Below are 26,253 nucleotides of genomic sequence, written 5' to 3'. Positions count from 1 at the left end.
GTACTTCCTTTATCTCAGCCTCCAGCATCTTCTGCTCCTTGCTGAAACAATGATGGCATCTTCACTCATGGTTACTGATGGCTTCTTCTTTCCCCATGAACTGGTCAAGCCTTTTTGAATGCAAACCGTTAGCGCCCACAGCTAAGGAAGAGCTTGCCACCAAAACTAAGGCGAGCCTCGTTCAATCTGCCGTCTTGTAGTTTAATCAAGCATGTCCAATCTTAAATGCTACAGAAAACAGCGAACAATCATCCTCTACTTGTTTGTCACAGGGTTTTCCCCACCTTTATCATTTCAGTTTGGAAAAGATACCAGAGCAGATGAATCCCAGCCTACTTAAGTTTCTTGCAGGAAGTTTTCCCCTTGTCTTTGGCTGGCCTTGTGTTTCTGTGTGTCCTTCCCAGTTCTACTACCCAAACTGCAGCTCTTCCATGTGCCACCATCCACGTCTCAGGCGCTGACGGAAACCTTGCAGATGGGATTTCCTCCTCACCCACAAAGCCTTCCAAGAGATCACTTGGGAGTTTTTGCCTCCCCTCCCTTTGGCTCCTCACCCCCATGGATACAGCCGCCAAAATGCCACTTACCAAACAAAATAATTTGGATGACAGCAAAGATAGGGTTAAAGACATTTATATATAAAAAAAAGAAAAAAAGTCATATGTACAGACCATTGCCTAAGCATCAAACCCTCCAACTGGCAGAAGTCACTATTTCTGTAACCAAAGTGTACAAAGTGCATGTCTTGCCCTTCTTCTCTCTGTAGCAGGACACAGGGGAGGGGGAAAGGGTCTCTTTTTCTTTTTACTTTTCTACCCTCAAGACAATGAGAGTAAGGTCTGGGTCAGACTGAAGGAGACAAAACCTGTCGATTACTGGGTTATTCACTAGGCAGACTCTAGGAATAGTAGTTTAGAAGAAAGTAAGGGCAGGAAAAGTTTATTTACTTACTTACTTGGTCAGTCCACCCAATGGATTCCCTCAGGAAAAGGAATCTAAGGTCAATTCCCCAGGGAGATGAGTGGGAAGGAAAGCTTATTCAGCTATTCAATAATTTAACTCACAGACCCCATTCAACTACTTCAGGCTTCCCAGATTCATGAATCAGTTTCTATTTGCAGCCCCATTGCTTTGGGTTTAAACATGGACTCCAAAACTGAATCCAATTATCCCTGTGGATTATCAGAGTGGGAGACAACCTCTGTGTCCCCCAAGCTGTTAGTTGCATAAGCTCACATATAGCCCCACACCACTTGTGCCAGGTGGGGATGAAAGGGTTTGGACAGCAAATGAAAACAGCGCCAACAGCAGCTCGTTGCACCAGACCAGCTACTCGGTCTAATCCTTCTTGAAAATGGCTAAAAGAGGCTCTTCTGCAGTACTGCCCTCCCCTGCTCTCTCAGGTGGGAAGGCAAGCAGGGGTGCTCTGCCAGCACCGCACTGAAGCGACATGGAACAGGACGAGGCCAAGGAGTGTATGGTTGGTTATGAGCCAGGAAAGCGATGCCATCTCCCTGCTAGGCTACAAAGCACCAGCGTGAGTGCAAATGGCAAGGAGCAGTGTGCAGGGTACGAGGTACTGCAGTATACTGTGCAGAAACTTAAAACGGACGCCAATACAGGAAAGAGCACAAAGAATGGTCAATGGACTGAGCCCGAGGAAGACTCACTTCAAGGAGCTGATGTGTAACACATCCCCTATCAGTATGAGGCCCTCCACAGGCTACACACCAGACACCAGTCACTCTGCTTGAGAGCTCTCACTCGGGGAAGGAAATGCTATAGAGTGCAGGGCTCAGGTGTAGCTCCCTTATTATTTGGGCCAGCAAGCTTCCGGGAGACTGCTTTACTGCTATCAAGGCATGCATGGTCTTATTCTCTAAAGTATTCCTCCTTCTCTCAGAATCCCTCCCCTACAGGTGTCAAACTGCTCTGAAGCTGCCCATTCCAGGCTACAGCACCGTGGCTCACCTTGCAGCAGTGAGGTTCTTCTGCAGGGAAAGCAGTGCCTTTCTAATGGACAGTTTGTATCTCTTCGTTCTCATGCTACGATTTTCCTTCTCTTTGTTTCCATCCCACACAAATACCACCATGATTTACTCAAAAATCATTTACATCACTGTCAGTCTAGCCTAATGAAAGAGATACTGAGTTTTTTCCTGTTCTCTGTACCCTATTCTGTAGAGTATTCTATTTTTGACGTTTTATCAGCTTCCTTCTCAACCCCTACTATAATTTAAATTAATCAGCGTGCCTCACTGCCTAGTACTAGTGATGAGAAAGGATGTTCACTATTTCTGAGATGTGCAGGTGTTGCTGCCTACATCAATGCACCAACTCACACGCGCTGAGCCGTTGTCAGAAAAGCCAGACAGACACACCTGGGAGCAAACAAGTTGAGAGAAGGCTCTGGCACCCTTAAATGCGGGCAGATTTCGGGCACGGCTGCGGAGACGATTTGGCTCAGAGAGCAGGAAGCCAAATGTTCCCAAGCACAAGTAACGCAGCGCCCCGGTGTGGCACCTACTGGAATTACACATTTATATGACACCCCCGACTTCCCGGTGGGATCACGAGTTCCAGTCCCTCTGCGCAGCACTCCCTACTCCTCTGGTCACCTCTTCAGCACTCTCACTCTTCACTTACAAGGTGCTTGTCGCTGGCTGTAGGAGAAAGCAAGAGACAGAATTTGCCTTGACCTCCCCTCTCGTACTGAAAAGCTGGCAGAACATGCGACCAGCTCCTTTCCCTCCTGGGATCCGGAGCATTTCAGGCAGGTGACTGGACCTGCGTCCTCCCCTCCTCTAGCCCATACACTCACTGCACGGGTAAACCTGGCCGCAAACCCACTCTGTGGAAGAAGAACCAGCCTCACTACAGCAAACCCATGAACACCTGTGCTCTGTGATTGTTCTAGCAACAGGGTACTGCTCTCTGCCGGACAGCTGAGTTAACAGCTTGTCAAGCAAAAGCAAAACAACCAGAGGGCAGACCACTGCCAAATTACAGGGCTATGGAATTACCATTAGGAGCCACCTCTCCCCACAAGCAAGTCTATTTTGTTCATTAAAATGCAGGGAGCAAGTAAGATTGAGCCTTGCTAGCTGCCAGAACAAGGCAGTTTAAGCCAGATCACACTAGGGACTACTCACAATCACAAACTCTTGCCAGGGATCTCTGGAGCGGGGAGACCTGTCACTTTGGCTCGTTTGTACAGTTCTTCAGCGCACAGCTCTTCTGCTCCCTCGTGTTTGCGCTTTGGAGAAGCCTGGTCTGCTTGCGACAGCCTCATTGCTGTAGAGGAAGAAGAGTCATTGCAATGGCTCCCCACCTTTAGATCCCCTCACAAGTATACCCTAGCTCAACCTGCCACAGAGCTGGGAGAAAGAAGAATACGCAGTGCATGAGCCCCGAGACACGTTGCCAGAGCCTCCTTGAAAACTCTTCAAAAAACTTTGTTAAAAACAGAATAATTAAGTTCTCCAGAACAAACACAAAGGTATCCTCCTCTGGCAGAGGACAGCTTAATTATACCTGACTTGCCCTACAGTGATCTGTACTTCTCCTTTAAGTGGCTGCACATGGTCCCATACAGGGAATAAAAGATTCACTTTAATGAGCTCCTATTCTTCAGCCCTTTTAGAAATGAAGGCTCACTGGGGACTTCTGAAGGAAGCCTAAAGGAAGGTGAATATGATCTATGTTTTCCTAGCTAACTATTCTTCAAAGAAAAGGATCTCTCTCCCACGCCCACAGCCTTTAAGTCAACATGAAACTACCTCAGAAGCACACAAATAGCTTCAACTCACCTGTACTGGTGCTGCAGCCCTGCCCTGAAGCTGAGTCTGTGACTGGACCACTGAGATCTTCCACACACGAAGGGACTGATGCCAGTAAACCTGGAGAAAGGCATGAGGATCATGGTTAAGCAACAAAACACACCTGGGGGGAGAGAAGCCTTTCACACTGAAACACCTTAGTGATGACCGACCAGCCCACCCACATCCTAAAGCAGGATGGCTTCTGAGCTGCACCCGCTGAGCTGGCACAGACACACCACGATCCAGCAGCATGTTTCTTTACTTAGGATGCTCTACCTCGGTTTTTTTCCCCAAAGTGAAGAAGGGACCATTGGTGGCACGCAAATAGTGCTGTGCCATCACCACCTCTCAAAACTACTCTGACTCCACTCCTATGTGTCCAAGAGCTCAGTGGAGCATTCCCTGAAAACCAAGTGAGCAGCTTTGGCAGGGACTGCTTCCCCTTGCAAGAACTGGCCAGAGACACAAGTGCTATCACAACCTTTCCTCCTAGCATTTTATCTCCTACCAAAGACACAATCTTTTGCAACTGTTGGTACTTACAGAGCCCCCTGTAGCGTGACAGCTGCTGGTATATCTGCTTCATGCGTTCGATGTTCAGTCGGCTGGTCTCTGCGTGGTTCACCATGGGTTTGGGGTAGTCCACCCCGATGATGCACTTGGCTGCCTTCTGCACAGACTCAGGCGCATTCCACGGTTCGTAGATATATCGTGAAGGGAAACCCTTTAGCTTGGGCAGATACCTCCTGCAACGCAAGTAAAAAGATTCACAAACACCACTTGAAGCGCAGCAACGCAGCATTCACAACGCACAGAAAGCACCATGCACCTGTCAGCCACTGAACAACTTAGGCTCATAGATCGAGCTATAAAGAAGCCCCAGTGGTATCACTTACTTAACATAGTCACCACTGGGGTCTGTGCGACGTCCGAAACCCACAGGGCAGTAACAGTGGAAGAACTGCTGGAAGAATGCGCTGCATGAAAGCCACATCCAGCTGCCCGCATTTACGCTGAAATCTGCATCCAGCAACAGTTCATCAAATACCTGCAGCAATTTGAAGAAAAGGCAATGACAGCTTCCCCAGGCAGGGCTTCGTGGCAGGAGGACTCAAGATGCTATGTCAAATGGCAGGCACTGAGCTGCCAGAACAGCTCCTAGGAACCCAAACAGCAGCAAAGAGGCAATCTGCTGGCTGAAGCCAGCTGGCTGGTCAATATATCTCACTTCCTGACGCTTTCACATAGGGAGGTACTGTCTGCTCACACTGACAGAGCGCTGGCTTCTCTCTCTCATGCAGCTACAGACTAAATCACTACCTAGTGTTGCAGCAAGCCTTGGGTATCGATTCTAACCTGGGAGGCGTAACAAGTGCAAAGCACCAACTGTGGGAAGCAGGCAGATGCTGCACAGGAGAACAAGCACGAAAGCAAGAACCCCTCTGAAGGTCCAAGAGCATCCTGCCACTGAGAGGCAGACAAGTATCAGCAGTAACTCGCTCACATCCATGCACAGATGCTGTGCTTTTAGCATCTGACCCTATGGCACGCTTTCAGCTATGCTTTGCTTTGTCAGCTTTGTGACCAGATACCCCCACCTCCACTTCTTACCTAGGTCAGTACGTACACTGGGATGGGCCATCTGAAGGGACAGACAGCTCGAACCTAAGAGGAGGGTCTTTTACCTCTTTCCTTGAGAGACTCTAGGCTCAGATTTCACACTCATGGAGCACTCCCTGACTGGTGCAGTGATGGATTATACAATGAGGAAAAAGGTCCAGTTATAAAGCGATACTGAACTTGCCAAGAAAACAGATGGATTGAGAGAACTTTTACAACAAACAAAAAAAGAAGTCCCCAAACCCCCAGGTCCATACTTACTACTGGTTCCGCTAACATTAGTTATGGTTACCGGAAACTCTTGACACCATCAGAGCCTCACGGCAGAAGGCAGAAAGAAGTCAGGCTGTTGGCAGGCCAAGAGCCTGCTAGCAAGTCCTCTCTTCTATGCAACTTTTACATGCAAAGCAAAAGCCATACCTGTGCGCCCATCCTTGCAGCAAGTGCCAAGTAGACTTTTGTTTTCCTTATGGCCTCCTGCAAGTCTCTGGAAATGCCAGACTCACCCTGACTCCTGACTCCCAGCTGATCCAGAGGTCACCCCTGGTCAGGAAGCAGGCCACCGCGTGCCTGGCCAGATGGTGGATCCAGCCTTCCTGTCTCAGTTGGGTCATGATCGCATCAATCCAAGGGAAGCCTGTCTTGCCCTCTGCCCACTTTGCCAAGGCTTCAGGGTTCCTGTCCCAGGGGATTTGGATGCAGATGGGGTTCCCCTCCATGCGATCAAACTTTGGGTTGTTTGTGGCTGCTGTGTAGAAAAACTCCCGCCACAGAAGCTGTCCGTACAGAGAGAGGGGGGGCGTGCTGTTCCGCTTCACCTGTGGAGGAGGGAACAAGGGTATCCACAAGCAGGGGAGGACTAGCTTCATTAAGCTGAGCTGTAAGCCACCCATGCATTTACACACAATTCCCAAGTCAGTTACTGACAACTGCCATAAATGACCTTAACTCCAGATCATCCTTTACCAGAAACCCCAGGTGGTGAAATCAGAGCACTGCTTTTAGCTCACCTGGCACACTTACCAGCAACTCAAACAACACAAAACTAACAGTAAAAAGCTCTGCACAGCTTGTGACACTGAAGTCCAAACTGAAGAACAAGCACCAGTAGATTTAAGGTCTGCTCGACTACTAGAAAATTAACTCTGCCTCACCCAAGATTCTCTTCTGTAGTAACAACAAGCTTAGCCCAACCGTCAAACACAAGGGAGGCAGCAGTAACTTTTGCAGTTGTTCTGGCACACTGGCTGGGAACCAGCACCGTGCTATCTATGCACAAACCCAGCCTGCTCTCCAGAGGACCCTTTAGTCTTACCTTCTTATACAGCTCCCAGAGACGATAGTAAAACAAGCGGCAGGACAAGCAGCCAAAACGCAGGTAGGGACTGAGTCCTGTAGGGCTGGCCAGCAACGAATTGGCGTTCATCCTTGGTCTTTCGTAATTTGCAACCCAGGCCTAGACATATTCAGGAGAAATGAGCCAAAAAACCTACAAATTCACAGGACACTGCTAAAGGCCAGGCCTCTGCGTGGGTGGTGAGGATACTTGGGTCTGACAACAGAGTCTCTTCCACTCACCTCCAACCACTGCTGGGAAAGGTCTCAAGTGGGCAATCCCGATCCCCCACCCCATTCAGGAAATGCAAAACCTTTGCTCCAGGATTTAAATCAGTCATTTTGGCCAAGAAATGGACTAGATTTGCCTTGCATGCAGGAGCTGCTAACCCTGAGAGCTCCTAGGGACACAAGCTAATGCAACTGTTTATGTCCATGTAAGTTTATCTCATTTCACACCCTAAACAAGAAAAGTGCGGAGTTCAGAGCTTTTTGTAGAGCACTACACTGACAGTTTGTTTCCCCTTCAGCACAAGAATTTATGCTTTGACTTCTACAACTGCCACCAAGCCACCCAGCATTAAAAAGATATAAATTGGTTAAAACCGAGTGATGCCTCTGCACCTGGGACATCTTTCGGTACTTTGAAATTGTTTGCCTTGTGCACTATAATCAAGAACACATGCCCCATAGGAAAAATTTGAGTATTTCAGCCTGGGGCTCACGGAATGCCAGTGAGAGAACATATTAACAGGCTGACGTGCAAGGAGAAGGTGTCCTTTTATAAACACGTACTTGCACTAATACTTCAGCTAAAGACAAGATGAGATGGCCTGCAGCACGGAGCCTGAGCAACGTACATGAGATTTTCCAAGTTTGCACTCCTTTAAAGGAAACTGAGGGGTAGAAATAGGGAAAAGAACCTTGTGTGCTTCAAACAGTAGCATAATTAATATACAGCTCTACTTCTTTGGATCTGAGGAAGCCCAGGAGCTCCCTGCTCCACACACAACCCAAAATCACAGGAGTACTCTGATACTAAACACTCCTTCCAGAGGTGAATGCTGTGACCATTGCTAGGAAGAGCCAATGCTCAACATTTTTCACTTGGAGGCACAGCCTGCAGGAATCACAACTTAAATAACAGGGGTTACCTTTCTTTCCAAGTGTTTATCCAGCCGCGCTAAAGCTTCCGTCTCCCCTCCTTGCCAAACTGCAGGGGCAAGACCATCTGTAGGAAAGCCTGAGAGAAAGAACTTCGTAAGATTTGAAGCCATACTTAGACAACAGGTATAGATAAGATTAAGCATTAATAACAGCAATAGACTACATACTGCAGTTGCCTAACATGGCTTACTTGCTGCTCTAGTCCTTGTACAGCAGGCAAATCATGTGGAACACGGGGAGAGCCTGCTCATGACAGTGCACTACAAGGGCCTCTCCCTGCAATGCTTCAGGCAGCCCTCTGGGGACTTTTCCCACTGCTCACATGCCAGCACTCTCTGGTTCCTCGGCACTACCCACCCCACAGGGCTCTGCTCCAAAGGCCAGAGCAGCTGGCAAAGAAACATATGCTCCACAGCTCTGTCTTACAAAATACCTTGCCGTGGACACCAGCAGCTCACTAGATGGCCTGGCTACTCCTGGTGAGGCTCCTTATTCTGCTGAAAGCTGACGCTGGAAAAGGCACTGGATTAGTGCTGAAGAACCAATGCAAAAGGGGAAGCGGGTTCCCTGCACTGCTCCAGGCTGACAGAGGAGCCTCCCCCCGCAGCAAGCAGAGCAGTGTAAGGTTGCAGGCAGACTCACATCAGGCCAGACAAAGGAAGCTGATCCACCCAGAACTGCAGCCCTTAGGATACTCCTGTTGGGAAGGCCCCTGCTTTTATGTGACTGCTGAAACTATGCATTATTAAGGTACAAGGTGATATGGAGGTATGACTGGAGCCTCCAGTCACACACACGCAGACAGTATTCTGCATGAATCCTTTCTTCCCTTCCATTTAGCTTCACCTCCCTGATGTAGGCCTTGCATTCCTCATGCCTCAGCTCCCTATTCATCCCCTTTCTACAAGGAAAATACAGGACTGAAAGGCATAGCGGGATGAGTGAAAGTAGTTTCTGTAATAGCTTTTGTCTTGCTAAGCTCCCAAATTGCTGCTGCTCTGCAACAACTGAATGAAATGACCTAAGCCTGGAACACTGTTAGTTTACTTCTTCAGGTCAGTTACACAATGTGTCAGAGATGGCAGTAGGAGGAAAGCAGCTGGCAAGGACATGAGACATGTGGTTACATGCTCAGTATAGCAGAGAACATAAGGACAGATGCAGAGCATTTCAGAGCAATGCTAAAGGGGATGCTGTGCATCAACAGCAGTGCAAGGGACAGCATTCTGTTTTCAGAAGGTCTAGCACTCTCTGAAAACATCAGGCTACTTCTAGGGCTAGAGGCAGCCCAGGTCAGATGAGAACACTGGAGTTGTCTTGGGCGCATGCCAGCCATCACTAGATCCGCTTTCAGCTGGCAGTTAAGCCTTGCCTTCACTCTCAACACATACCCAGCTCTTCCAGGGATGGAACCCCATACACATCGTCATGGTTCTCCTGGATGTCCACTTTACATGCCTCCATCTGCTGGCTTATTACAGTGCTCACCGGCTTCTTTGGGAGCTCCATACGGCTAATGATGGCCTGGAAGCGCTTGTAGGTGAGGGGTGGCTTGTGGCCATTCAGCTCAATTATTCTGGAGACAAAATAAGCAAGGTGAAACCACACAGCCTCACTACCACAGAAGACATGTGGAAATGACAGCCAAACTGCATCCCACTATCTCTGCCCAGGACAGCCTTTCACTTTGGATACAGAAATCCTTACAAACCTAGCTTCCACCTGATGTATCCTTCAAAGGAGTATTAAAAATAATAATAAAAAAAAACAACCAGCCCCCAAATACCCCAGAAAACAGAACCCCAGATACTATTTCATCTCCATGGGAAAAAAACCAAAACTGCTTCAGCTGAACCGAGCTTAGCATTGCATCTCTCCCAGGGCTCCTCATCAGACCCCAGTATGAAATCTCAATCTGATTATTGCCTTTCTGTCTCCCCATGATGGCAAATCCCAGACCTGCATACATTCCCCCGACACACTGTGATATCCTAACATTATTCTGACCCGACTTCCTCCCTGTCTGACACAAAGTCCCAGTGTGGTAGTGACGCCTCCTCCACCTATCTCAGATGAGACAAATCCCAGTTTGCGTCATTCCTCTCTCCCCACGATTAGGGATCGCCATCCTCCCCCGTGCCGTGCGGTCACGAGCGGACCTGCCTCATGTTATTCTCCTGCGTCAGATCACGCTACGGAAAAAAAGACTGCCACGGTTCCCCATTCCTCCACTTCACTAAGCATCCACAGCCTGCCAGGGCCAGGCAGTCTGTTTTTTCCCGGGATGGAGGGCTTTAAGAAGCCCCCCGGCAAGATAAGCTTCCCCAGGGTGAGAGATGCCAGTTCTAACCCCCGCTCCTGCGGGGAGAGGAAGGAGTTAACAGCAAAGCAGCCAGCCCAGGGCTCGCCGGCATTACATAAAGCTGAGGCGGCCAGCCCCACCGCCGCACCGGGAGCGGCAGCGCAGCACAGCGCCGTCCCCGCCCCACAGCCCGCAGCTTACGCAAGGGCCGGGCTGACAGCCGGGACCGCGGGGCCGGCCGCCGCCATGTGCCTCCCCCCCGCGGCAGCACGTGTACGCGAGGCGGGGCGACACGCCGGTCCCCAGCGCCTCTCACGTGTGCTGCGGGGCCACCGGGGCACCCGCGGCCGGGGACAGGGCCCGCGCCGCCCCTCCCCCCGCTCCGCAGGCCGGTCCGTCCCCGCAGGACCGGGACAACTGACGAGTTGTGAACGCTGGGAGAAAAAGCCGCTACCGAACAAGCAGGGGCAATCCGGCCGCAGGGTGTGCGGAACACCGCACGTCGCCAGCGGGGGCTACGCAGGTGACTGCAGTGCGGGCACAGCACCGCCACACACGGCACGGCGGGCAGCCTCACAGGCAACACTCGGTCCTGCACCTCCATACCAGAAAGCACGTCCTCTGCTTTCGAACACACACACTTTTCCCACGGGCTGACCCTGTACCACCCCAGGGATGGCAAGAGACCACAAAGTCTCACAAACACTATACTGCCCACCACAATCTTCTCTGCAGCCTACGCTCATCACTGGGGTCCCCCCACAAAACCAGCCAGAGATCCCCAGAAAATCAGCGTTGCCACTGGAAGAGAAGTGAGGCACTTCCAGTTACTGCATTCTGGACAGGCTCACATGTTCCCAGAGAAGTTCAGAGCTTTGAAAAACGTGACAAAGCTGCACCATGTTTGCCCTGAGGTGCTGGGGATAGGCACAGGGAAGCCACTTCTTTAACACTGCCCCTTTTTTCAGTCCTCTTCCAAAGATCTGCTGAGGCTGCAGCTCAGTCTGAGATCTACACCATTATACCACATCCCAGATCCACAGCTAAAATTTTTGACAACAGCCAGCCACTTGGAGCAGATCGCTGTGACTTGCAGGTGGATACCAGTGTCTTGCATCCGACATCCTCAAGCACATGAATACGAGTGAAGTTACCTAGTACAGCTCCTAAATTCCTGAACAGACAGTTACTGGGTCTGGGACGCGAGTCTTTTAAGGGATAGGGCTAGGACAAGCTGCACATTTCACAGCACCTGACACTGGCATTACGTGTAACAAAATGTGAACCTTCCGCAATACTGCCATGAAAAGAAGTATCAAATATTGGGTATGATACAATACTGTCCTTCTAACCCAGGCAGTACAATCTCACAGGACTTTCCCCGATGACAGAAAAAGGGAGCCCCCCCTGGATTTAATACTCCCGTTTCATCCGTCTCCCCCAGTGCAATCCACAGACTACATGTGGCAGTTATTCTTCTAGTTTTCTTGAAGCGGAACAGAAGAGCAGTATCGCTGCACTTGTCACACAAACCCTAAGCTTTCTGGCGTTAGTGAGTACACACTAAAATGTCTGTGTACCAGACTGGCAATATATCTGCCCAGCACTATCTGCCAGCAGCAGCTCGATGCCAGAAGTTACAAGGGTCTTTCTGACTGTCAGTCATGCAGTCGCACTTTACCTCAAGAAAGCAGGCAACCAAAACCTGATCAAACACAGTTCTGGTGCTTCTAAGATTATACAGTATCCTACAGTCAGTCACCTGTGACTGAAGTGTCTGCAGACTTCAAACACACACCCTCACAGGTGTCAGCTTCTGATTCACAGCAGTGGCCCAGCGGGATGGCTACCAGGCGAGGGAAAGCTGCTTGCCTCAAAAAACCGACACCTCAGCTCGCTTGCTAATGACAGGGCCCAGTTCTGGCATGGTACTGAATGTGCTCCCCCCTGCTTCCTTCTGCAAGGAAAAGCTGGCTGCCAGCAGCACTCGGCAAGCAGGCTGCTCAACAACCCGCCCCACTACCAACTCACGCAGACTATTTAGTTAGCCTCGCCAGCTTATGCAATTGCTCTGATCTAAATCCTCACTCCGGAGAGCGCGTGTAGGGCTACGTGTAAGTAAGACAAAGGGTATTTCTACAGATTCAAAGAGGAGACAGAGATAACCAGCAGATATTCCACACAAGGCTGGACAAAGGACAAACAATTCAACTTCCACAGAATCACACACATGAGCAGATGAAAGATGAAGACCTGATGACAGACTAAGTACCAGCACAGGGGGAAAACACGTGACAGCACAGCATCATGCAAGACAGACACAGATAACAAGATCTGGCAGGCAGAAGTTTGACTTCACCTTTTTAGATGGAAATAAAGGACTTTTTTGGTGTAATTATGAACTGCAGAACCAGCAAGGTACTCTCCCTTCTGCAGGGCTTGGTTCCTTTAAGTTAGTATGTGCTCCTATTAAAATGCATTTTACTATCATTTCAGCCTTAGGCTAGAATATTTGAGGAAAAGCTGCTCCTGACGCACAAGCTCACAGTATTCTTTCCTGACCTAAACCACTCCCCCTGAATAACACAGGCCTGTCCAGGATTACAGAAACCACAATGCTGACCATCAGCAAGCAGACTACAGAGGATTTAGATGCTAAGGAGAAAACAGGCAGATCCAGAGAAGAGACAAAACCACCTGTCAGCTGGAAGCTGTCAGACAGAATAATCGTTGAGTAAAGGCTTCGAGCAGGCTAAGCTGATACCCAAGAGATTATTTTTTCTGTCTGACTTCTACAATCTGAACATCGCTAATCTTGACTGGGAATTCCTAGATTTTTAGGAGTATTTTCCAGCACTGATGCTGATTTTTTTATAGCCCTCTCCTTGTTTTGAGGGAGAGGACAAGAGGACAGAAAAGATGCTCTGCTAATCACAGAGCTACGCTGGCAGTGCCAACAAGGAGCATATTGTAATCTTCCTCCTGGGTAAAACCGGTCACATTTACAAAGAGCCTGTTCAGTTCACTTGTGAATGTTTACAAGGAGCTGGTGGAGGTGGTACTGGGAACACACTGCAGGGGACAAGGGAAGAACTGCTGGAATCATTTATGTAGAGGTGAAAGATTAGTCTAAATTGTTTAAAACCAGCCCTGACAACCTTGTCAGAATCTTGATTAAAGAAAGATGAGAAGTAGGATGCCACGTTACTAGTTACGCAAGAAAAACAGTAGGGTGAGCAGAGGGACAACACATACACAAGTCTTCTAACTCACGGTAGCATGACTGGAAAGTGAAATATTCTAAGGGGGGCTTCCAGGAGAAATACAGTATTAGAACTGTATTACCACCTACTGAGAAATCTCAGAGATGCCAAGAACCAGGAAATGTCAGAGTAACTGGAGACTTCAGCTGTCTCCACACAAACTGGGTAGCTGTCACATGCTGCTGCCTGCCAAAACCCCATTTTCTAGTTGCCATAAATGACTGCTCCATGGAACAATTAATCAAGAACCCACAAGGAAAGGCAATTCATTATTTGATCTTATGCAGTGCTAAGGTATAGCTGAAAATGTTAGTTATCACTTGCCTGCTCTAACTGTGACTTTGGCATGCACCAATTTAACATCCTTCCAGGAGCAACAATAGCATAATGCATAAAACCAAGGAAGTGTGCTAAGCAAAAAGAACAAGCTGAGATGCAGAACACTGACAGACAACACAGAGATGATTTGAAGATGATGTTGGGGAGAAAAAAAAAAATATAATTCAACAACTGCACACAGACCATCAAAAAAGATTTCAGAAGGATCACAGGAGTCAAAACAATTAAGGAATAGCATCAGCAAAGGTAACAGAAGGCAAAATCTTTCTGAAAAATGAAGGCCAAATGAAGATGGGAAACCTCCAAACTTTGGTAGGTTAAATCAAAAAACACAAAAGCAGCCTCCCTGCACCTCCCAACCCAAACAAAAGTTTACGAAACCTTTTAAAAAAAGCCTAAGTAGTAAAAAAATAAAGTAATAAAAAAAATCCATTACAAACACTTCAGTGTATTTGTAGGGCTGAGAGGTGATCAAATCAACAACAACAAAAAAAAGCAGAGACCATAACAGCACAGCGAAAATACCTGCATTTATTTTTGCAGGTGTATTCACTATGGAGGTATACAGGGAGGTTATGACTCCAAATCTTTTCCAGGGAATTTATCAGATGTCACAGACTGGGAGGTCAGGAAGAAGCGCCACAAAACAAAGCTACACTTAACAGCAACAGCTTGCCAGGACCAGCGAGCATTTATCGAGGAGTTATAATGGACATCAAGAAATACCCAAACTACATGTTACAAACACGCTGCGTGTAACACTTGCCGTAAACCTGTTCAGATACTAAGAGGAAAAAAAGGGAAATATGACTCCAGATTTAAAAAGCATTTCAAGGGCATCAGAGGGACAACAGAATAGAGTGTGATACATGCATTAGGCAGATGGGTAGAAAATACTAATGGAATCAGTGAATGCATGGGTATACGCAATATGCTGGAGGGTTAATGTGGCCTTTGCAAAGGGAAGTTGTGCCTCAAAATCTACTTGTGACATTTAAGCCTGTGGCAAGGGAGATTCAGTTGATACGCTTTACCTGAATTTTCAGTAGCCATTTGACTTGATCTCTCACTGGAAATTTTTAAAGAAGCCACAACAAATTGGGATAAAGGAAAAGGTCCCTGCAGACAGAAAATTCTTTGAGACACAGTACGGAGCAAGAACGAACATTTCCAACAGGAGGAGAAATCCTACACAGAGTTGAGCTAGGGTTTGTGCTGCTCAACATTATTCATAAAGTATCTGGGAAGGCACAAAAAAGAGCATGATGATAAAGTTCACTGACGCAATAAGCTATCTGGGATGGCTACAGATGAAAGGCAACTTGAAAATTCCCCTTATACACCACATGATCAGCTGACAAAAATGTCAGATGAAATGCAGCGTTGGTCTCGCTGTTTCTCCATATTCATAGCTATGCAATCTTCAACTTACTCATATAGTAGCAGCCTCTCAAATAGCTATGACCATTCTGGAGGAAAGCTCTAAGATATTAGTTAAGCAGCACTCGGAAAAAGCAAGAAGAATGCTAGTTACTATTAGGAGAAGACACAAAACATTATAGCACTATAAAAATCCATGTCACTCCTACATTTTGAATGCTAGCTAGAGATTTCACCACTGCTCTCCATCTCTAGAAACACCCAGAAGTATAAAGAAAGGTGACAAAACTTAAAAGAGATATGGAACTGATTCCACCTGAAAACTTAGGCAAACTAGGAAAGATGTGAGGGGCGTCGACATCGAAGGGGTGAGAATGTAATAAGCATTCATGGTCTCTCTCTTCTAATGCAAAAATTAGAAAGCAGCATCTGCTCATGAGACTGGTTCAAGAAGAATCCCTCTCACTCCAAAGACAAACATTTCCACACAGCACGTGCTAACTGCAGAGCTTCTTCCCATACGAAATTATGGATGCTGAAGATTTACAGGCAGAAATCTACATTCAACATTTCTGGCACAAGTCATCCAAAAAAAAAAAAAAAAAAAAAAAAAGCAAGCAACCTGTAAGAATAGTATTGAAACATGGCTAAGCATACCTAGAGTCTTAGCCGAAAGACTGTCTCCACTGTTCAAAGAGATCATATATATATATATGTAAATATATAAAACTCAACATAAAGGCAAGGCTCCCCCATACCAAATACAACACTACAAAAAACAACAAAGACAAAGCATTCAGGTTTTAGAATAAGGTAAGTTTGCCCCCATCTACCTTGTTCTACTTCTTCCAGCTGTCCTGGTACATCCATCAGTTAAAAGCTCTGCCTTCATAATCTGAGACAACAGCTCAACTACGTTTATTACAATGAAGAGGAAAAAAAAAAAAAAAAGCAGCCCATGCAGTGAGGACATGCTGAAGGAGAACAATCAATAGGACACAGCTGAGCAACTTAAATGGCTGCCAAGTACAGAGTTTAATAAGCTTGAGGCAACACCTTTCTGTACATTCACGTCACTGTCAGCACTTTGACGTGCTCTAATCAAAAGTGCAAGGGCGCAGAGTAATCCTGTTGACACCTTCCAGGCTCACACAGGATGACAGTGATCAACATACAGCGATCAGCGTAATGGAGGAGATGAAGTCTTCCCAGACGCGACAATCCCAGTCTAGCCCAGGCATCACCTCTACCCTTGCTCCCCCCCCCTCCCCGTACCTGTCCAGGTCATAGAGGGTGTGGGAGTTCTCTATCACCACCTCCACACCAGCCTCCTTGGCCAGTTTGACGATAGCTGCATCTCTCTCCTTACCAAATGGCTCCGAGTCATATTCGAAGGTGAGACGAGTGACTCCCCATTCCTGCAAGAAACACAATATGCACAGCTGTCACAGAAGACTCTTTTTAACCAGCACAATTACGAACCAGGATTTCAGAATTCCTGGACAGTGTTACATCCTGGAATCTTAGGGAAGGCTCCTGTGAGCAGTCTGGAGTCAAGATAACCAAAGAGTCAACAATTTTATCAGCTCCAGCAAGCACTGCATCTGCTATGCAAATTCCTAAATTTCAGGTTTAAAACACATGACAGGAGGTTTGAGTTCTTCTCTATTAATGTTCTTAGGTTTCAGCTCAGTCCCCAAGCCTAACAACAACTTGTTTTGTTGCACATGCTGCCCATGAGTAACCCTACCACCCTGTTCCAAAACGTGCAGAGAAACCATTTCAAAGAAATCTTTCAATAGAAGTTCCACTCAAAACCCTGTATTTTTATGTGGAGACTACCATTAAGTAAGACCAAAACACTCTAAATTTTTTCCAATGTCTCTTTGAAGTCATCACATCATAGAGGACCAGCAAAAAAAACAGGTAATGGGAAATGCAGGACAAAGGATGGCAACTGAGTGAACCTTTCTGGTCAGCAGAGTATGATACTGCAATTCAGATTTAAATTAAAGTCCTAACTTTGGGGTGTTATTTTACCCTAGTCAAGCCACGTACCTATTCTATATCTTCACACCTTTAAGAAATCCCTCACAAATTACATGGAATAGGCTTTATGAAATAGCATTCAGCCTCTTCCAGGCTTTTCCAGAGCACAGTTTGCTCTCAAAGACTATGGCCTAGTTTTCCTCAGAAAATGAATCCTATGAGAAGAGGTTTAATGGTTTCCACAGCGACTCTCCCGAGACATCCACCAAGCAGAGCAGCAGCCCACAGATTTGTTTAGCAAACACTTTAGTCAAACACAGCCAGAAATCTAGAAAGACACTTAAAAAAACCCTCACACAGCTAAGATACAAACCACATTCTCCAAGTGAGGCAGTCCAAGCCATCTCTGTATATAAAGTACAGTCTTTTGGAACCAGAAAAAAAGCACGAAGAACAGATGCAATTAATTCACTAAATGCCACTAAAAAATAATGCTGAAGATGGGGAAAGGAATTTAGAAGCAGAAAACAACTGTACAAGTCCCCTTCTTTTCTAAACTTTCAGATTCAATCCTAAAATTAGTATTAGGAAGGACAGAGAACCAAAACAGTTATGTACCATTGAACATGCATTTCAGAGATGTCCACCACTCCTTTTTCAAAATAAGAACATGACAGCATCTGTAACTCAGAGCAGGGGTCAGAGAGACATGATCCAGCCCCTGTCCTGCTCCTGTGTGATTTAACAGCTTCATTTTAAACTTTTCTTTCTTTTATAAGACAGACAGCATCAGCTGGAAGGCTTGGAAAAGATGACTTTGGTCTTGAACAGACATATATTATTGCCTTGAAACTAACAAATGGAATAAAAAACCATTTAAGGCTAAGAGAGATTTTAGGTAAGAATACAGAACTTCAAATTCAGGTATTTCCTAAAGTTTTGAGAAGCCCACCACACTGTGTGCTACGGTAGCACACAATAAGCAGAGCACAACCAAACAGAAAACAGTAAGCGGTATGACAATGAATTGCTGCAGATACACAAAAGAAAAGTCATGACTGACTTGTCTCTTAGTATCTAGCCTATAGCAAAGAAAAACCGCTGGGGGAAAAAAAAACCACACCAAAGGGACTGTGAGCAAACTTCAGTGAACAAACGACACACTTTTCTTTGATAGAAGAGGTAAAATTACAGATGTTTGTTCAGAGGAAATGAGACAAAAAACACCCCTGCAAAGGTTAACAGAGAGCTGACAGGTACACTTCTCCTCAGGGTACCCGTGCATAATAGTGCCTTCGCAGTGACTGTTACCAACACCATAGCTCAGCTACTGGCAGCAAGAACAGAAATTATATTAGGTCTAAGTGATGCATTACCATGTGACATAACTCTCCTCTCTACAACAGCTGACAGCAAGGCATGAGCCGCTGCTAATTCACTGTTCAGTGCAGCAGCTCTGGAGAGGCCTGAATCCCCAGCAAAGCCATACATTTACCATAAAACAGCATAACACACACCCCCTCCCCACAGACGTTCTTTTCAGCTCTGCTGCAGCACATCCAAGATACTCATCAACTCACCTGCACAGGCAAAACAGACTGCATCAAAAGGCAGGTCTGTCCGACTTGACAACCACCTCTCCCAAACCTCACACTGCCAACTATGTTTTCTTCTTTGATGAAAGCAAGCATTTTCCTCAAAGTTTCAATTATCCTGTGAATCCCTGAACTAAACTAAGCAGGGCATGAACTACTACTAGTGAGAACTTATTTACAGATCAAAAGATAAAAATAACCCAAGATTCTGAAAAGGCTAAAAACGGCACATAGTTTGTGTCACGTTAAGATGCGGAAGCCAAAATAAGTATCAGTGCCCTTTCTGACCTGCATAGTCAGATTCCCCTCCACAGTACTGCCCTCCTTGAAAAAATATGTATCAGAACCACTTACAGCAGGAGGGTATAGATGCAAATTTACCTTTCCTTCTCAGCAGCTGGTCTTTAGCAGGCTTTGGGGACACTGCTTCTGTCAACCATACGTAAGGTACAGTCCACATGATAAACCCAACTCCTAAGACTATTGTGAACCATGTTTTTTTCATTTAGCTTTGTCACTCTAACAAAGACACCATAAAAAAGCTTCAAAGACAATGGGAAATACAATCTCAGAGCAGGACAGAGAAAAATGATACTGCTTGATGAACCCTGATATTCAAGGAGACACTTCTGCCAGCCCTGTTTCTTGATCTGCAGCACTGACATATTGCTTCAGAAACGTATCCCACTAATTCATCATCGGCCACTGCGTATTCCAGCATCCTAAATGGTACATCAGCAGGAAGCTTGGACCCAAGCTTTATTCTGCTGCTGAGCTGACTGAACTGCAGTCTTGAATAGGAGGAGGAAAGGAAGGTCAGCTAACATAAAAGCTTCTGAATTTTCAGATTTTAACACAAAGCCCAATTGGCAATTCACATACAGATCAATATGCTTTTTCAGTCATCTGTAAAGGTGTATGGACATAGCAGTCTTCCTGAGTAAAAACTGCAAGAAAAAAAAACCTGCCAGCAGGAAAAAAGCTCTTAACACAGAGGAGTCAATGTGTTACAGTGCAACTCTGTGAGACCAGACTAGAGAAACTAGGACCACCATTCAAAAAGAGAAGCTCAAGCACCCTGGTACTACGTTACACCCTACTACTATATTTCTTTCCTAGTCTGAGTTCAAGAGTGTATCTGGCTCCGAAGCTGGCCTTTAGGGATAGTAGTTCGTTGCAGTTACAGAGAAGAGTTTGTTATAGTGAAGAATTAGGTATAGTTAGAGAAGCTGAGGGGATTGCCAACAATCATTCGTCAGTGACAACAAGGACAGGACCAGCACATCAATTTTTCTTCACTACGTTCCAGAAAATTGTTCTCTTACTTTAAAGAGCCTTGGGAAGACATCTGTTGGTTGCCCTCGCACAACAAACAAGCGAGAGCTGAGTTTCCTTAAACTGTTGTCCAGATCTTCCAGAGATTGGAGCAGAAATCTGCAGAGAAGAAACAACCGCAGTTAGTGTCAGTCAGTCCAGTTACAGCTAAAAGACAAATGAGGAGAATTTACATGGGACTCCAGCAAACCTGCAACACCAAATCAAACTAAAAGTTAGGACAAGAAACAGAAAACAAGAATTCACATTCATCCTTGGTCTGTCTGCCAACTGCTATGAGACTGCAGCACTAGCCAGCTCCCAGCCATTCACATGCACGTTCTGCTTGTCCAGCTGCAAGAGGTTTCCAGGATTTTCTTTTTCCTGCAACACCCTTCCCACGTTCTCTCTCAGAGCTGGCAACACCCCCCTGCCAGCTGCTCTCTTCACATTATGATACGGAGAAAAGCATAAACCATGTAATTCCCTAGTATATTCGTTCATGGGTTCTGGGGCAGGAGGGATTTTGCATACAAAGTAGAAAGATGTTTATACACTGCTCCAAGGAAAGTAATGAATTACTACAAGAGCCATGCAAGTTTCACAGTTCTGGCTACGAATACACAAGCAGCAGAGGAAAGTACATTCTTAGCCCATCAGTAGCACAGGACTGGGCACCAAGATCTCCCAAGGCAAGAATTACGTGTCCTTAGAACAGCTGCAAACAGAACTGCAATTTATCTTCCACATGAAGCTGCAGAGATGACAGCATGCCATACATTAATCTATTCCCTCCTACCCCAAAACTGTAAAAAAGTATTTAAGTGCTTTTTGCATTTAATGGTGTGTCTTACTAACCCCCCCCTACACTATAAACCACCAATTGTATAATCTTTGCTTTCACAGCCACACATCACCCCATCTATGTCGTAACTTCACTTCGTTTTGTCTAACTCTGAAAAAAAGACACCAGCTTTAAAACCAGTCCCTGCGACAGCACGTGGCACTGCTGGCAAACTCGCAACCCTTTGTAAGCGAGCCTGCCAGCCTCCACCTCTCCGTCATTCCTGCATGCCCGCTCTGCAGCGTGACCTGCAAGACATGAGTATCTGCATCAGCTCCCTTAAGACCACACACAGCTAAGGAAACATAAGCTACAACTGCCCTGCAAAGTGGGTAATTCCTCTCTCCTCAGCTGCACTGCCTATAATGGGAACTGCAAACTTTGAGCTAGAACAAGCTCCCTCTGCAAGTCCTGAGGGAGAAAGGGACTCGGGGTTCATGGAAAGAAGGGCCCAGTATCACAGTACAGAAGATCCAGAACCAGGTCTGGGTAACTTAAACCATTCCCCTACCCCCAGCCCACTTTCTGTCTATTAAACATGAATTATCAACTTTCTAAAAATTAATGTTCTAAAAATTAAACAAGGTTTAACCCTATATGGCTTACACATGCTGTGCAGTTAAATAACAAGGGATTTTCAACATGATACGTTTCTGAAACACAAGCATTTGCTTTTGGAGCATAGAACTCTGAATACAAGTAATCACATTAAAAAAATAGCAAAACAAAGCCAAGGCTCCCAATGGGAACTCTGCTAAATAAGTAACTCGCTACCACATTTTTGTCTAACAGGCAGCGGTGCTAATCTCTGACATCTGCAGTAGCCACATACCTCCAGAAAACATTATTTTTAAAAACTTCACCTGCTCATATATTCCACGAGTACAACATAAACAAGACCGCTACCCGTTTCCTCCTCTCCTCACAATGCTGGTTGAAAGCAACAAGGATTAAATGGATCAGGAATTAATCTTCTGGGGGCACTGCTTTGGTTCTTCCAAATAAGGACAGTTAGCATCAACAACAGCACGTGAACGGCATTTCAGTCTGCTGCTGCCTGTAAAGAGTCTATGGAAAGATCACTTCAGGCTCCTAGATCTTAAGCTGTAACAGAATCCACAACCTTCTATACTCGGAACAGCTATGTTGTGGTCATTTCTGCGCATTTACAGTTTTTAAGCCATCCTCTGATGCAGGTTCTAGAAACGCTTCGAAACCCCCCACGCTGTTTCATTCCTTAAGATGAAGCTGAGGTAGGTGCACAGCAGAAGCCATCAGTCACAACTACAGTCTCCCTTACGCACAGCCACGTGACATTTCAAAGAGCACTTAAAAGGATTTTTAGCCAGGTGGCTGCCCATCCGACAGGGCAGGGGGAGATCTGCTCTGCTTGTACAGAGAGGAGCCCTGCAGAGGAGAATCCCTACCTGGATTGGGTTGCCAAATGTTGAGACAGCCAAGACCCAGCACGACAGCATTATGTAATGTTACAGGAGGTCTGGCTCGCCACACATTTTCCTATTTGTAGAGAGGGGAAAACCCCAAAGCTTCATCTCTACCACCCTAGCAGCAACCAAAGCATATTTCTGTAAAAATCTGAGGGACAGGTGGAAGGCAGGTGTGTGCACATGCCTTCGCGCACTCGGAGGGCAGAGGGAAGGCATGGTGCAGTCTCGCAGCTCTAAGCATTCTTTGCGCTTGTCTCTAAACTCAGAGGAAAACATTTCCTAAAGGTAAACGTCCATCGGTCTGCTGCTCTCATACATTCGCCCAGCTCGTAAGGAAAAAGTCTAATGCCATTACATAAAGTTGGACGGCTCCATTCTACACGGTCAGGCAACAGAGCCGTGAAAACCGTGCCTAGGCCAGCCGGGCAAGGCGGCCTCTCCCCTGCACGGAGGGGCTTGGGGGGAGGAATAGGGGGGCCGGGGGGAGCAACAGCGGGGCCCGGCTGGCCAAAGGCATCGCGTGCTGAGCGGCACGGCTCACCCACCGCCCCCGAAAGCGCACCGACTGCCGCGGGAGCCCACACCACCGCCCCCCCTCGGGCCCACCCGCGGCCCGAGGGCCCGGCGCCTCCTCACCGCCAGCGGTTGATGCCCACGGCGGAGGAGGCGGCGAACCAAGGGTCCAGAATATAGATGCAACGGAGGGACGCGGCGTCTCGCAACGCTTCCTGCAACGCCGGGTTATCGTGGAGACGCAGCCCACGGCGGAACCAATGCACCGAGCAGCAAAGGGCCGGGCCCGCGGCCGGGCCCAGAGAGGCCGCCGCCATCGCCGCCGCCAACTGCCGCCGCGGCCCCTGCGCTCCGCCCGCTTCCGCCCCACCCCGCCGCACTGATTAGGTGCGACAGCAGCCAATCAGCGTGGCGGGGTGGGGCGGAAGCGGGCGGAGCGCGTGCCTGAAGGCGCTCTGCCGCCCCCCAGCGGCCGCGGGGGCGTGTGGCTGCCGCCCCTCCTCCAACAGCGATCCCTGCTGCCAGCGTCGCTCCCACCCCTCATCAGATCCAGAGAGCGACCCCCGGCTTTATTCAGCAAGTTTGGCCGTTACAAGCCACTACGCGAACATAAAAGAAAAATAAAATAATCGTCAGTTTCCGTTAAAAAAGAAAAATAATTTCAGGGACCCTCAAGTGGCAGCCTGCACTGAAAAGGAGCAAAGTGGTGCCTATGGTCATGAAACATGGAGCAGGACACCCCCCCCCAATTAGGCAGAAACACATTCTGGGCTGAAATGGGGTGTCCTTCCATAGGAGCAGCCAGACATCACACACAGGGCATGGTACATCACGTCGCATCCATGGCACAGGGTATGAAGCAGCCCCATCAACTGCTATCCAACAGGACTGCTGTCCAAATAACCCTTTAAATATAAAGGGGCCAGGGGTTTAGAAAGCTGGTGCAACGTCACAGCTCCCTCCAGGATGCTGCTGTTGATCCCTGGGATGAGAAATCACAGCACAGGGTAACCTCAGGGGGCACGTGCATGGGACCAGACGGCAGCAGAGATTTCAAGTAAAAGAACTGATGCAGCTGAGCAAAACCAGGATTTTTTTTGTTCTGACTTGAAGGATTCACTGAGCTGGCCATGGGGGTGGTGTTTAAAAGGAACAAGCTGAAAGACAAACTGCAAACGCCAGAGGAGATCCAGACTAGGTACGGAACAAGACCCCATGAAACTATCCTGATTAGTAACAACCCTGTTTTCAAACACAAACCTACCCCCTACACAAAGGGTAAAGAGGACAAGCATTGCTAATGCCATGTGCTGGAATCCCCACCCTACAGAAGCAGAGTAATTTTCCCCCTCCTGCTTGTCACAGAGCAGCAGAGGCCAAGCTTCCTCCTCTCCTGAGACAAGCTGCATGACAACGCATGCTCTCCGCCCCTCACGGGACACGGTGCAGCAGGAATGAGAAGTTTCACTCTTGATTCCAGGCATGATTTCCTGAACCATGAAACCAGGTGGAGAGAAATACAGAAGAGACTGCAGCAGGATGTGGTACTGACTCTTTGGAAAGGAGATTCAGAGGCACTGCTGCTGCTGCTTAGGCTTGTACAGAAGCCTAAGGGAACTTCCCAGCCTTTCCACTGAATGGGGCAACAGGAAGAACAGCTGCTGCCAATCCTTTTACAGCAGAACAGTTTACTGGAGTCTATCCCCCCGCCCCCCAGTCTGGCTACCTGACTCTTCCTTACATGGAGCTTCAGGATTTTATAACTTCAGACCGCATTCACTCAGTTAATTCTATACCCCCAGTTACAAAAAGCCCCCCTCCCAGACTTTGTCCACTGTGAGATGGCTCCCACCTCCCCCAGCCCCAGAGATGCAAATTGCCCAGATTAGGTCAATAGGAACATCCATTTTAAAAAACGATCACAAAAAAGAAATGATTGCTCTCTACAACACATGCGCCCCCCAACCCCAATACAGGGTGAGACCCCATGGATAAAACATGATCCAGTCAGGTCTTTGGCTCTGGTTCCTGACAGAGTTCCCCATACACTTTGCAGGTGAATTTTTTTCCTGCTCCTTGCTCTTCTTCTCCCCAGGAGGAATGGAGCACCAAAGGTTAACCCCCCCAGGCACAGAAACTGAGGTGCAGGAGCTGCCTATACACCAGTCTCATTTCTTTCGCTGCTTTTGACATTAGGATCCTCTTGCACTCTTCTCATCTCCAGCCCTTTCACCCATGTGTAGGCAAAGGAGCCCCCCAGAACCATCAAGTTACTCGTCCACCACAAGAAGCTCTTTGTCTCCTCAAAGTAGATAACAGCCAGCACTGTTTGGGCACAGGCCTTGGCTGTCCCAGACACATTGTGGGTGAGTGGGCTAGTGAATTTAATCTGAAGTCCAGTCACATACCCAATAGCAAAGCCAAACACTCCCCCCAGGGTCATCACGCCCCAAAAACTGGGGCTACCCAGCTTGTCAAAGTGGTAGAGGGTGCGGAACTCGCCCAGCAGCATCATGAGGGGGAAGAACAGGACACAGGCGTTGACATTGTTGTAGAAGGTCAGGCGCCAGATGCTACCATCCACCACAGGCAGCACCTTCTTGGTGTAGATGGCATTGAGCGAGACACACAGGCTTGCCAAGATCCCGAAGAATATACCTGTCCATGACAGAGTGCCCTCTGCTCCTTCCTGGTCCACACCCAGCCAGAAGCCACCTGCAACCAAACAAATCAGGCATCATCTGAACAACCGCTGAAGGACTCAAAACATACAGTCAGCAATTCATCATTTACCTTACACCCAACAACCACAACCACAAGCAGAGACAGGCTTAAGGGCTTCCCCTTTCTATTAAGCGAACCCACAAAAGTGTCATGACTAGTGTCCTGAGAGGATTTATTTTGGGAGCGAGGGTAATTTACTGTGCTATCATTCAGTCTCAGAGAACTGATTCCCACACTCAGCAGGCAGCATGAGTTTAGAAACTGTTATTCCAAAGAACCATAAACTAAAGTTAAAGCTACTCTTTGTGTATAGGTCACTTTCAGGAGACCATATGATATTTTTTTTTAATTGAAAAGCTACCTGTGTGTCAGTTTGCTACCAAGAAATATTCCTCAAGGGGTTTTTTGCCCCCCCATTGTTTTTTTGTTGTTGGGGTTTTTTTTTGTTGTTTTTTTTTTTTTTTTTTTTTTTTTTTTTTAAAAAAAGGTCTCACAGGCTTTGCTGTGCTGTTAACAGGAAAGGAAAGATAGGTCAGAAAAGAAGACGGAAAGAGAGTAAACACATGGATGTAATATTAAGAAGCTTGATCAAAAAAAGG

General features: G+C 47.3%; 3 protein-coding genes across 4 annotated transcripts in view; 1 reads left to right on the top strand and 2 right to left on the bottom strand.

Annotated features, from left to right (window-relative positions):
* PEX16 (peroxisomal biogenesis factor 16) overlaps positions 1-26,253 on the top strand; it is a 105,617-nt gene that overhangs the window by 36,345 nt on the left and 43,019 nt on the right. The gene's annotated exons all lie outside the window — the stretch shown is intronic.
* Positions 618-25,611, bottom strand: CRY2 (cryptochrome circadian regulator 2). 2 transcript variants are annotated; one of them, XM_080395940.1, is made up of 12 exons: positions 25,589-25,611; positions 20,137-20,245; positions 16,503-16,645; positions 9,335-9,519; positions 7,931-8,019; positions 6,757-6,897; positions 5,948-6,259; positions 4,718-4,869; positions 4,365-4,567; positions 3,810-3,899; positions 3,153-3,294; positions 618-2,663 (listed from the first exon to the last, which is right to left on the bottom strand). In XM_080395940.1, the coding sequence occupies exons 1-11, from the start codon at positions 25,594-25,596 to the stop codon at positions 3,155-3,157; spliced, it is 1,572 nt and encodes a 523-aa protein (XP_080252066.1). In that variant the 5' UTR covers positions 25,597-25,611; the 3' UTR covers positions 618-2,663; positions 3,153-3,154. The 2 variants fall into 2 exon arrangements, with proteins under 2 accessions (XP_080252066.1, XP_080252065.1); XM_080395939.1 differs by lacking the exon at positions 25,589-25,611 and adding an exon at positions 23,054-23,300.
* The window catches only part of SLC35C1 (solute carrier family 35 member C1), a 34,670-nt gene continuing 33,237 nt past the window's right edge, over positions 24,821-26,253 (bottom strand). The window contains exon 3 of the mRNA XM_080395952.1: positions 24,821-25,645. Coding sequence (XP_080252078.1) covers positions 25,086-25,645 — 560 coding nt within the window. The 3' untranslated portion in view covers positions 24,821-25,085. The remainder of the gene's footprint in view (positions 25,646-26,253) is intronic.

Source organism: Falco punctatus, assembly GCF_963210335.1.
Source record: "Falco punctatus genome assembly, chromosome: 7".
NCBI classification, from domain to species: domain Eukaryota; kingdom Metazoa; phylum Chordata; class Aves; order Falconiformes; family Falconidae; genus Falco; species Falco punctatus.
The sequence above is the reverse complement of the archived record's forward strand: the minus strand, read 5'-3'. Positions and strand labels throughout refer to the sequence as shown.